This window comes from Rhipicephalus microplus, chromosome X (genome assembly GCF_043290135.1).
Source record: "Rhipicephalus microplus isolate Deutch F79 chromosome X, USDA_Rmic, whole genome shotgun sequence".
Classification (NCBI taxonomy): domain Eukaryota; kingdom Metazoa; phylum Arthropoda; class Arachnida; order Ixodida; family Ixodidae; genus Rhipicephalus; species Rhipicephalus microplus.
In genome coordinates this window covers 79176773-79190278 of record NC_134710.1, presented here as the reverse complement: position 1 = coordinate 79190278, position 13506 = coordinate 79176773, and the positions used below count along the sequence as shown (strand labels likewise).

General features: G+C 40.4%; 1 protein-coding gene across 2 annotated transcripts in view; it reads left to right on the top strand.

The window, feature by feature from the left end:
• Positions 1-13506, top strand: part of mbc (dedicator of cytokinesis protein myoblast city) — a 127293-nt gene that overhangs the window by 39291 nt on the left and 74496 nt on the right. For both annotated transcript variants that reach the window (XM_037427100.2, XM_037427099.2), the window contains exons 21-24: positions 864-964; positions 6582-6725; positions 11636-11815; positions 11891-11997. In XM_037427100.2, coding sequence (XP_037282997.1) covers positions 864-964; positions 6582-6725; positions 11636-11815; positions 11891-11997 — 532 coding nt within the window. The remainder of the gene's footprint in view (positions 1-863; positions 965-6581; positions 6726-11635; positions 11816-11890; positions 11998-13506) is intronic.

Below are 13506 nucleotides of genomic sequence, written 5' to 3'. Positions count from 1 at the left end.
GGGTGTACAGTGAAAACGAGTTTTTTTTTTTTCTTCTTTACCTAATCTCTATTCACCGCTACACTTGCCAATGTCCCTTCAAAGAGCGAAATTCTTCCCCTTGAACTAACGTAAAATGTATCCTTGCTTATTTCATCTTAAACCTCTGTGTAGTTACTCAGACACATTTTATTGCTGCCATACAGTTTCTTTTTCTTCAACATCTATGACGTATAGTTTTATGTTTTTGTCACCACACCGGGTACGCTGCCAGTCATATTGTACTTGCTCATGAGACTCCTATCTTTGTTAAACTTTGAGTCAGCGCTCTTTCCATGCAAATACCAAAACACCTTGTCCTCCCATCTGTTGTCGTTCATGATACTTAGTCTCGGTTCGAAACTAATTTTGAAACAGCTGAAGTCGCTACAGGCTACAGCATCACCATGCATCTGCATATTGCGCAGTGTAGTCAGTACATATGTAGGTAATCAGTATGGCTGGGTGCTATTTTTAAGTGTAGGTTAAAATGTAGGGTTACAAAAAATGTTGCGTAGAGTAAAGTAATTTTGACCATGGCGTCGAGCACTTCCTGCAAATTGGTTAGCAAAAGTGCTGGACAGGCGAAGGAAATGCAGCGCTATTATGGCTGACGTAACAGTTTAATTTTCTAATTGAGGTGTTAGGGCAGCCGGATGATCTTGTTGAGAATGTTTCAAAACTCGCCTCCAAGAACTTCTTTTTTTTTCGCAAGCGATGGCATCACAGAAAACCCCTAAGATGGCTCCGCGAAAGTTCATTTGAGAACCACTGATTTAAGCATTCATTTTCTTGAAGGTGTGTCCAATTGTGTCAAGCTGAAGACCATTTTTTTTTTTTTTCAGGTTTTCATCATTGGCCTCATTTCTGATCGCAAGTACCAGCACTTCAAACCAGTGTTAGATTTGTACATTGAAGAAACGTTCAGTGCTACATTAGCTTACAAGTAAGCCAAATTTGCCCTTATTTCTCTTTTTCTTTGTGGTTTGTATACAGGCTGGAGTGATGTCTACACAGTGTTTTTGTTAATACGAGTGTGTGTGGAGCATGTCACAAGGTCCACCAATGCACACATGTGATGGTGTACAGGGCAGTCTTTGTAATGGAATCATGTTGCCTGTGAGAGGTCTCTGCATATCTTATTCAGATCTGTTCCCATAATTCTGTTTAGCTCCCCTTATTTTTGTTTAGAACACATCATAGTCTCCTCAGGAAGTGGTACCGTTTTACAGGGAAAATTTAACCTGATATCGTTAAAGAGCTCGTTTTGCAGAAATCCTGGCATCGGCGTAGTTGGTTATAAGGGAAAAATTATCTTCTCTGCGTGACCGAAAAATCGAGCATCTTTGCATGACTGAAAAATCGAGAACGGTGCAAGTAAGATAAATGATAAAAAATTCTGGGTATGAGTGGAGATCGAACTCGGGTCGTTTGCGTGGCACGTACGTGTTCTATCGCACAGCCATGCCTCTGCTTGTCAAAATGAAACTTGCTTTATCTGCTTGGAAATGCAGCGAAAGTAACTTCTATGCTTTACAAACACGCTCGTCCTGTATACACGCTTCACAATACAACAGGAAATATTGCTGTAATAGTGTGTGGTTCAAGCGTAAATTGCCATCGGATTTCAGAACATAGCATTATCATAATGATCTCGTACTTTAACAGTCACCCACTACAGAAGGTACACACTGCACCCTTAATGCCACGTAGTGGGTGCATAGAAAGTTCGAAAAGATTTCATACACTGAGTGTTTGAAGTACGCACTAGGAACAGAATATTGCTATCGCAGTCCCCTAATTTTTTTTCTTGATTATACTAAACAATTTGATGATGTCCTTCATCAATGATTGCTTGTAAAATGCTCCTTCCCAGCTAAATTTACGTCTTACTGCCCTAATAAAGATTACAAAAGTTTTGCTGCAGCAATTGACTGCAATGTATTGTTATAAATGACACATTCTGTCTACAGTATATTGATTATTGCGGCGTGACTCCTAAGGATTTGTTTTCGGCTTGGTTCTCTTTTTAATTCATGCCTCTGACTTGTGAATTTATCCTCTAATGTATGTATGTTCGCTGATGGCTGTTATCTCCTTTCTGTTCTTAGTACCTATGATCAAAAAAATGCTTCAGAATGACCTTGGTAATATTTCAGAAAAGTGAAGCTCTGATTTCATGACATCCGTAAAACATGGTAACATACCTAAACCTATGTAATTCATACTTGGCTGTGCTCTTCTCAAGTGCACAATCAATAGCTTGCCTCTGGAATTAACCACAGTAACACCTACCACTGTCATTGTCGTTAGTTTCACTAGTGACCTATTTTGGTGTAAACATGCTTATAACTTGGTCTCACCTTCTACATAACTATTGTTTCCTAAAACATCTGCGGAACTTTACAAATCATGTAAAATTACTTGCCTGCACATCACTCGTATGACTGAAACTTGATTACTGTGGTTTCATTGTCTGGTATCCTCATCAAGTGTATCTTATTGACACTCTTGCAGCAGTTCAAAATTACTCCACTTTTTTTTGTCTGGTCTCCATACCACTCACAGAACATTAGCATCACATTATGGCAATTACTATAAGGCCATTTTAACCTCACTCTAAGTGGCCATATTGCTTCCTTGGGTCGTAATAAGAAGTTTTTTAAAGCTCTTAAATGTTTCTAGCATACAGTTAAACCTGGCTATAGTTCTCCACACGCAGGTAGAAATCATCAGGAAGTGAAACTCCCGTTAGAATGGGTGTGTGCAGGCGTCTTGATAACGTCACATAAAATACAAAAATTACATACTCCCACGGAGACATTTCAGTTGGCATCGCCTTGCGGTGCAAAGCCGCAACCACGAAAAAAAAAAAAAACGAAAAGGCAACGCTACCAGCCGAGCGCTCCGTGACTGCGGTGGAACGCGAGCAATAGGTGCGACCGTATCCAAAACGGCGGCTATTCCCTTTTCTGTCACAAGATGCCACCACTATAATTTGACCCTCCGACCATGTGATGTTATCTGGTTGCCTCAAGGAGCAGAGTTGCACCTCCCAAATGATTCTTCCTCCATGGTTCTCCATAAAGAAAGGGACAGAATCCCAATAAAGAAGGGTTTAAAGCAGGGAGACAGGATTTTTCCAATGCTATTCACCGCATGTTTTCAAGAAGTTTTCAAGGCCCTAGCTTAGGAGGAGTTAGAGATAAAATGTAATGGAGAGTACCTTAGTAACCTAAGATACTCTCTTAGTAACCTAAGAGATCTTAGTAACCTAAGAGACATTGCCTTGATGAGTAACTCCGGAGATGAGTTACAACTCATGATAACTAAACTGGACAGGGAAAGCAGCAGAGTAGGTCTGAAAATAAATATACACAAAACTAAAGTAATGTGCAACAATCTCGGCAGAAAAGAGCAATAGGTGGAGAGATGCTGGAAGTTGTAAAGGAATATATCTGCTTAGGACAGATAGTAACCGCAGAGCCGAACTATGAGAGTGAAATAACTGGAAGAGTAAGGATGGGGTGGATCACATTCAGCAAGCATTCTCATATCATGAATGGTAATGTGCCACTAACCCTCAAGAGGAAAGTATATAATAGCTGCATCTTGCCGGCAATTGCCTATGGAGCAGAAACCTGGATCCTTAAAGAGGGTTAGCTTAAATTGAGGACGACGCAGCAAGCGATTGAAAGGAAAATGAGCGGTGTAACCTTAAGAGACAAGAAGAGATCAGAGTTGCTCAAGGAACAAACAGGGGTTAAGGATATCATAGTTAAATTTAGGAAGAAGAAATGGACATGGGCCAAACATGTAGCGCGTAGGTAGGATAACCGCTGGTCATTAAGGGTAAATGTCTCGATTTCCAGAAAAGGCAAACGCACGAAGGGGAGACAGGAAGTTAGGTGGGCGGATGAGATTAAAAAGTTTGCTGGTATAACATGGCAGCAGAAAGCACAAGACCGGGTTGATTGGCAGATCATGGGAGAGGCCTTTGCCATGGAGTTGGCGTAGTCAGGCTGCTGCTGCTGATGATAATGATAACTAAATTGACTAATTTCCAGCATTGTAAAGAGGATTTCATTATATGCAGGTTTAGTAGAAAAATTTAAAAAATGAACACACAGATAAAGAAAAGGGGAATTAAATGTAGAGCTCACCGGCAAAACTTATTTAGCAATAAAAAACTGTGTTATTATTACGATAGCAATTATATGAACACTTTTGAGAAGTTTTTGCCGTCGTCGTCATGTCCCGTAACAATCGAAAAAGGGAAAAAAGTGTTACATTGACTCATGTTTTCAATGTTTCTAAGTTACAACTCGTCTAGTTTTTTTCCCCTCGACGCATTGTTTTTGTTATAAGTCTTTCCTGATGTTTTTTACATTGGAAAATGTAATATCATATTTATATGTACCCACTCCAACCTACGACTTTGCATAGAAGTCGGCAGTATTGACTAAATAAAAAAATAAGAAATAAGTAAATTGGTAAAAAGCCCCCGCACATCGTAACTTTTACGAGCGGGTAAAAGTGCGCGAGTGCTGCTGAAACAGATACCAAATGAGCCGGCCCATCTCTCTCGCCTGGAGGCGCATACAGCGTCCCCCGCGTGTTAGATCTGCCGTCGGATACTCAAACAGGAAGGTAGCCGCCCGTATTGAACGAGCATGAAAAAACGTGAGGGGGGGGGGGGGGGGGGGTCGCTCCAGTAGCAACGGTGAACTTTGATTTTAACGGCGCGGTCGCGATGGCTGTGTGAAAAGAGCACTTCTTTCTGAAGCGGCCTGTTTTTGCCTACAATAGCATTTTTTTAGGAGTTCCAGGATATCGAATCTAAAAGAGCTGGCTGCTAGCCTTACTTCGTGTAGCATTACAATTTGTTGCTCTCACATTTATGGCATTGATTTCAATGCACCGTCATGTTGTTGCCAGAGCTAATCGGCTAACTGCGAAGGCCACGGCCCCCCGAACTCGCTGAGCAAACGAAAACATGTGACGTGTCGACCTCTGACGATCCGTCATTGTCACTATGGTTTCGAAGAGTTTTCATCAGCACCTAATCTGACATCTTCTTGGTAGTGAAGACACAATTGTCCACATTTAAAAAAAAAATAAAGCAGAGCTGAACGTCATGGGGGCCACACCTTGTGTGTGCAGTGAAACCATGTACGTGCGCATGGCGTTGAAAGTGAAGAGCGAATTACAAGGATACCGCAGAAAACTATTTGGTAAAGTGCCCTCCGGATCCAGCGCGGCCCGACATATGTGACGCTAACTAGAAGTGTGGTACTGCCCACGCAAAAGTAGTTTTTCTTTTTTTGTTTTGTTTTGTTTGAAGGAGAAGGGCACGTCTGCGCATGCTCCCACGGTGGCAAGAACGGCGGCAACACCGGCTCGTCAGGCGCAGGCCCGCCTGCTCGCCTCGCGCATAACCGCGTGCAATAATGAGCACTCCCTGTCGCCGGGGCCACGAGTGCTCTGCCGCTTCGCGCTTCGTTGGCGGTGAGACAACCCTGGAAGACGCATGCTCGTGACAAAAGGACTAAATTCGGGGCAAAATTCCTAGATTGTCCATGGCGAAAATTCGTTATGTCAAGGTCGTCTCCCGCTGTTACGTTGTTACATAGAGTCGCAAATACATGTGTTCCTATGGAGTAAAAGTGGGGAAGAGAAAAACTTTGTTGTATCGAGGAGTTCGTTATATTGAGGTTTTTATAAACATGTTTAACTGTATCACACTCATATTATGCGTTCTATCAGGCAGCGATACGCAGTAGGCTACACGACAAGCTCTTATGATATATAAAAACTTTTAGCCTCGCATTTTCACTTCAAAGCAGTTGACTGAAATCACCACTCCTCTGAAATTGTTGATGTAGCCTGCTCATCCATATTTTTGCCACACATCATGAATTGTCTACTGAGTTGTAGTACTCGTATATTTATTGCTTATGTTGTATGTGTACATACATAATTGAGTATGTCTTTTTACCTGCATGTGTGCATGCAAATGTATTTGTTTCTTATCTGTTCCTGTGTAATATCAAATATGTACCCTACCCCTTATGCCCCAAACTCGGGCTTCTCAAGGGAACATAAACTGAATGCAAACAAAACATTTTTAAAGTTGGAAAAGGAAAAATAGGGCTCATAAAGAAACTATGATTGGGTTAAAATTTCTCGTGTGCATGTATCACACTCATTTTACAGCCATCATTGTCTATGTAATGTCTTATGTAATTTTCAGAATGCACTGATACCAACAGTTATTGCTTTCTCGCTCTTATATTTGTGGTGATCATGGGGGCAACATCATGTCCCAACTAGGTATCTAAGGGAAATATTTGATGGTTACAACTACCAGAAGCTACTTTTGGTTTTCATGAAGTTTCGAAATTTTTATTACAGCATATTTTCCAGCTTTATTTTTTGTTAAATCTAGATACAGTTGGAACACCGGATTTTAAGTGAGGCTGTGTGTGTGTCTTGCTTACTCCTTTTCCTGCTTCTGTGCAAGCTAGATTTTCTTTACAAATTTCAATGCATTTACTTTACAGCAAACTTATTGTTGTCTTGAAGTACTACATTGACAACATCAACACCAATACTCAAGAGACTGAAGGCAGTCTTTTGTTTCGTGCTATGAAGAGCATAGAATACATCTTCAAGTTCATTGTTCATTCCAGGAAACTGTTTGCTCAGTAAGTAACTACTGTTGTCCAATAAACAGTTTGTTACTTAGTCCCTTCGCACAGTATAAGTATCTTTTGACATTAACCTCTTCTGGCTGTATCATGCGAATTTGGGACACATTGTTTGGAAGTTGCTACATTTTATAAGAATGCATGTATGCTACAATTAACCAGTTTTATAAATAATAAAGGTCTAGCAACCACAAAACATACCTTAACATTATAAATAATTTTGTTGCTTTTGTATGTAGCAAATTTCTAATCCTTGTAAAAATTTGTGGAGGAAAAGTGGTGCAGGGTGTTCTCATTAACTTAATAATATAGTCATTTTATTGCTGTAGGTCAATCGCATGCCGAAAATAACAGTCCAAATTTTTTTAAGGGAATCAGGTCTTTTTTTTTGTAGTATGTTGTTGCTTTTTCTTTATGTTATTGTTATCATTTTTTGGTGACAGAAAATAAGGCTGCTGCCTATCTTGAATTGAAGGAACTTGAAAATTCATCCTATTAAGTATGCCGTTGAGGTTGTTGCTCTTACCTTGATGTAAATGTTTAGTTTAGTTATTGTGACTAGCTGTTTTCTACAAAAATGCAAACTGTGACAGTGGTTATAAGTGATAAGAAGGGGGCAATGATGTTGGAAGTTTTAGGCCCATTTCTACACCACTATTCTTCATTTCATACACCAGGTGCAACATTGTCGAAACTGGCAAGACTTCTTGCACTACGTGCACTCGCACCAAAAAAAGTTTAATGATTTTACTACCCATAATACGTTTTGCTTTGACTGAATAACAAGCATACATTCTGTGTGCCAGAGAAATAAACAAGCCCCATTATTTATATGGTCATGAATATGTTGTTCAGCTTCGCTGAATGTGTCTGTTTTTTTTGTATCATGGCCTCCGTAATCGGTTCCGGCAGCGGGCAACTGAAGTCTACTATGGAGGCCACATTTGAAGCAATGAGATCCAAGCACAAGGCGCGTAGAATTATTTTGCTGACCGATCTTCTTGCATAGCTTCCACAGCTTTGCACCTGATGTATGAAACTGAGTATAGTGTTGTGAAAAGGCTTGGAAAAGGTTATGCATATGTGACTGTATGGCTTTTTTATTAAAAACACTAATTTATTGGGCCAGTACAGTTTTTTCATTTGTGCAAAATGAGCCCTTCTTGAGCACTACGAATTCGTAATTTAGGCTTTTGAAGGCAAAGGTCTTGTTTAAGGTACATACATTGTTTTTTTCAGGCTTCTGATTATGTGTATCATAAACTTTCTTTATAAAATAGAACAGTATGGCATGCTCAGAAAGGCAAATTAAATTCCTCATCCATGTCTTCATCCCTGAAGTCAGTTTGTCACAAATTGCAGTATAAGGTCAGAGTTGAGGGACTGTTGCAGTCTTTCAGAGTAGTATAACAGGCTGTTATTATTCTTGGTTTATACAAACACTTCCTATGTTGTAGCCAATGCTAATTGTGCTGGTTATTCCAGCGTAGAAGTATTTTTTACTAGGACATAAAGGCATATGCAGTAATTTCACTGCTGCACCAACTGTGTCAAACCCCCTAAATTCTTCAATTTTGCATGAGTATATACCATTGAACTCCATTATAAGAGACACTGATGTGAGAAACAAATGTGTATAAGAGACATCAGTGTGCCTCGCCATGGTGGTCTAGTGGCTAAAGTACTCTTCTGCTGATCCACAGGTCACGGGATTGAATCCCGGCTGTGGTGGCTGCATTTTCGATTGAGGTGAAATTGCTGTAGGCCGGTGTGCTCAGATTTGGGTGCACGGTAAAGAACCCCAGGTGGTCAAAATTTCCGGAGCCCTTCAATACGGCATCTCTCATTATCATATGGTGGTTTTTGGATGTTAAATGCCACATATCAATCATAAGACACCAGTGTGCCTATGCTTGAATAGGGGTTCATAAAAAAAATGAGAACGTCGTACTTTGCTTTTAAGAGACACCTCATGTAAGAGCCAAGAATTGCTCTCCAGTACATCTCTTATAAAAGGGTTCAGCTGTATGTATACCGAATGTGCATACATACAACTATATGCACAAACAGATATCAAGTATGGTTGTAGTGGTTTATGTATAAAGTAGCAACTTTATCGGTTGCCCCTGGGGGCCACTTGGCCAATGATTTAAAGCGGTGCGGGTGCGCCCCAGCATTAGGTGAAACTCGGGTCGTATCAAACAAAAAAATAAGGCCTCCCCATCTTTCACATATTAAAAACAAGGGTCTTGTTCTGGCTGACTCGAAGGCCAACTGCAGCGAAATTTGGCACTCTGCAAAAAGTCAATATATAGGTAGTCTAGCTAGAGGTAGTGCTGCCTGCCAAATGTCGCCTTCTAAATACAAGCGCTTAACTTAGAAAAAACTTGCAAACGACGGTGTTTTTGAGACCAAAACTAAAAAAAAAACGACACCATTACGACTGACCGAAAGTGACGTGAACGACAGAAAAATTATTTGCTCCGCGCTCCTCCAACGTGCATCACGGGCGCGCCCCTTAGTGTGTGTGTGTTTTTTTTTTTATGTTAACAATCTGCGTGAACATGCCTCTTATCAAACACTGGTCGAGGCTTCCCACTGGTGCGTTTGCAGTGTCTAGCCCCCGTATTCAGAAACGCTGCTTGACTTGAACTTGACTTGCCATCGACTTCAATGCAGCATGAACGCGTTTCGAATGCGCTGTCGTTAGGCGGTGTAAAGGCAGCACAAATGCACAGAAAGATTCAGCGGCAGGGTGAATTGCTCACAAGGAGCGGCGTGGCGACGTTCTGTAGTAATCGTCATATCCAGTTCTGTCTGATTTGCTTGTGCACACCGCTCAAGCTCCGCGTCGTCTGCTTGCTAACAATTAGTGCACCAATTATAATTTAAATATGCGACTGCAAGATTTTTTACTGTCGTTATCGTAACTTGCCATATAGTATATACTACATATTTATGGTCGTTTCCTCCCAAGTAGAATTTCGTTGCAGTTGGCCTTTAACGGCTTCAGGTAGTATGCTGCGAGGTCAGCAGTCCGCTTGTTAAAGGGTGACGTGCTACGTGACGCCATGTGGCAAAGAAAAATTGTTTCACACTCACCGTCGTAGCTACGAGTGGAACTGACTAATACTTCCAGGTTTGCATGTACATAAATGCCTGACAAAGTGGAGGAGAGGATGGCTGTCACTGTTGCCCAGTGGGTAGAGCATCAAGTGCATTGTCCGTACTTTGCAGGTTCGAATCCTGCCGGTGGCAAGTTGTCTTTTTGTCCACATTGCTTTCTTCACATCTACATCACATTTCGTTAAAATAAATGTCCCCTATACCTTCTTTGGCTTCATTATCTGCTGGATTTTATTAAAGTTGTGTCAAACAAATAAGCAAGCTCTTAAAGTTTTCCCTTCTTACTGCTCCCTATTTTAGCACATTTAGTGCACTAGAACTCTGTTCCCTCTTTGTTTTGTCTTGGTAATAATGCCCAATAAACTGAATTACATTTGCTTGTTTTTCTTAGTGAAGTGAAACTACTAATATAACACAAGAAATGCTGGAGCTGTGGCTCCAGCATTTTGGCTGCACAGATAATAAAGATCAGTCCTTATCATTGCAATTAGCAGCACTCAGAAATGGCATGCAAACCTTGCATAGTCTACTGCATCCATGTGCACAATTAATACTCTCTTAGTAGATCACGATGTGACTTCGCTCACATACTCAGTGAGCCATTTGCCGCCTGCATCAGTGCCCACAGGGTACCCCTATGGTAGAGAGTGAAGGTTCATCACAGCACCCCATCTCTTTAATATATAAGTTAGTGTATGGGGCAGACTGTGTTACCCCCTCTTAAAGGGGCCCTGAAACGCTTTTTCAAGTAACCATGGAATGAATTCACTGGAATAGCTTATTGCATCATAAATTCAACGTCACAAAAATTTTATGAATCCATCCAGTGCGAGTGGAGCTACAAATATTTGTCGCATGCTGCAATTGCATTCTCTCTTTTTTCGTCCCACCGAAAGCGATGGAAGATAAGCAGGGAGGGATGGCAAGGGTAGAGAAAAACGTCATGCGCTCCTCGTGATCTTGAGCACTTTATCTTTTTTTTCTTTGAATGCGCGGCATTTTCAGTGTGGTTGTACGCGCACGCATGGACAATCCACGGCCTTCTGCAGCGATCTCTGTAACGACGTAGTGCGCCATGTTCAAATCAGCCAATGGTTGATAAATGGGCTTTTTACGAGTGATTTTTGAGCGTCTTGCGTGTTTCCTCGAGAGAAGGGATAGCAATTTTTAGCTGACTGATAATTTATTGTGCATTCCAGGCCGCGTGCTGCGCTATAATATTTGGTTTGTGTGTTGTTGGGAGCCTCTACTACCATTTTCTAACCACGCTCAAAAAGTGTTGCAGGGCCCCTTTAAGTCACTGGGGAGAGGGCACTCCCTCATCCGAATGGCTATGACTGCCTGTTCACCTGTATTTCAGCACATTCTCAGAGCTGTCGCAGAATGCTGCTAATTTTTATTACTTCGTGCATTCTATTCATCAATGGCTGCCTTTTCTTTAGTGGTGTTTAGTTTTCAGTATATGTCACCTTTTGTAAAAAAAATATAAAAATATTATTTATTGAGTTGTTCTTTTTGGAATCTGACGCTCTGTATTGATAAAAATATTGCATCATGGGCCATAAAGGAATTACTGCTTAGCATTCTTCTATGCAGTAGTCATGGGCCTGGTGCTATCCCAGTCAGCAGTGAAGATTTATCTTTTAAAATAATTTAGTATGTTCTTTTGTTATAACTGTCTAAAAGCATGCTCTTTCAGCTGCACTGCAGTTGGTCTTGAAAATGAAAACTTCCTTTTGTTGGCTTCTTGTCCATGTGATAACAAGAATTTTTGTTTTCAGCTTGAATGAAGGCAAAGGGACTCAACAGTTTGAGCTCTCTCTGGAGCAGCTTTTGAAGTCTATCACCGGCATGATGTTATACAAGGCTGATACTGTGCTGCTCATTCAAGGTGCTTGCCTGAAGTACTTTCCTGCTACCATTCCAGATATTCTGCATGTCTTTAATTCAAAGCAGCTAAGGTAAGAGGAAGCATTGCCTGGAGTGTTGGCCTGCACTTTCAACAAGCCAGCTTCACCTGAACCACTATTTTTCAGCCATATTGTTACGGAGCTGCTGAACAATCTACCACCTGAAAGGCTCACAAAACAAAAAATGATGTGTGTGAATGACATTGTTCATAGTGAGCTTTTTAAGTTTCCAGGTAAGCGAAATTTTTAGCACCTTTAAAGTACTTGTCCGAATTTTATAATTTTACGCATAGTTGAACAACAGGCATAAAAATTACGCTAGTTGTGGTATTTAGCTACTTATACCAATGTCTGCTTTCTTCTGTACAGATTATCGAAGTCCACTGCAGTAGTGGAGCGAACTCTTAAGAACACAAGTGAATAGTGCACAATTTTTTTAGGCATTTTGGTAATTATCCTTTTGCTGTAGAGTTGCATAACTTCTAAGCTTATCATCAGGGCATTATGCTTCTTATTTAATTACATTAGTAATTATAGTGATGCATCAAGTGAATCTTCGTTATTGAGATCTTTCATATACTGTCTGTGTGCAAATAGATCCTATTGCACCTCATGAAATGTGCACTGTCAATGCAAAGAAATGTGTGCAAGTACTAGCCTAGAAGGATGGTGGCTCGATGTGAACAGTGGTCTCACATGCTATATCATATATAGGCTGGATGTAGGAAGATGATGTTTGCATAACAGAGGGGTAGGTGGTTCGGGAAACAGGTGGGCAGTCATCGTCTCCTCTGGCTAGCCCTGACAGAGTAGAGCAGAGTGAATTGGCCCGCATCGCTAAACACTGAAAGAGCTCAACAACGTCTAATATATGTGTTTAAAAAATAACATCTAAATGAAGCTCCTGTTCGTGTGTTATTTGGATGTACATTGCTTGAGCCTCTTGTAGGTGTACTAATCGTATGCTATGTCATCAGTCGTGTACAAAAATTTTTAAGCGAAGTTTTTAGAACTTTTTTAATGTGAATCTTTATTTTAAAATCACATTATGCTCATCATAATTGAGAACTTGATCTTATAACGTTTCTGATCTAACGAATTTTCATTCACCAACAAATATCCATAGGTTGCAACATTGTCCTCGATCCGATTTAGGAAACTGACTTGGCACCAAATCTTATTTAAAAAAGTTTTTCCTGAAACGAATGATTGAAAAAAATTACCTGATTCATAAAAAATTAAAAAATAGGCAATTGGTCATAGTACTAGTACTCGCTGTTAGGTTAGTTGGTGCATGTCTGAATTCAATAGTCAATTCTGCATCAAAATCACGACCACACTGTAGTGTGCTCGTGATTTTGGCGCAAAATTGACTATTGAATTGGTCTTAGTATTTCATTGTTCCTTGTCCTCTCTGTACATGTCCTTTATTTTGTCTAGTATTGTAGGGCTTTAATCTTGAGCCTCAATAAGTTTTTGAAAAATGTTTTGCAGCTGTTGCCTTATTCCAACAAGTATCCGTAAACTTAAGGCATTTAGGTATTATAGCCTGCAAAGTGTACTTGCATTTGCTTTATATTTTTTCAATGGTGTGATTATAGGGACTTGAAACCTAAATGTATAATTCTCTGAATTTTGTTACATGCCATTTTTCTATGCAGGATCGTGTTGGTTATAATTGAAAAGTAGCAGTAGCATGGTAAAGAAAGCTGTAGAAATTAAACTAGTGGCTCATTTTGTTT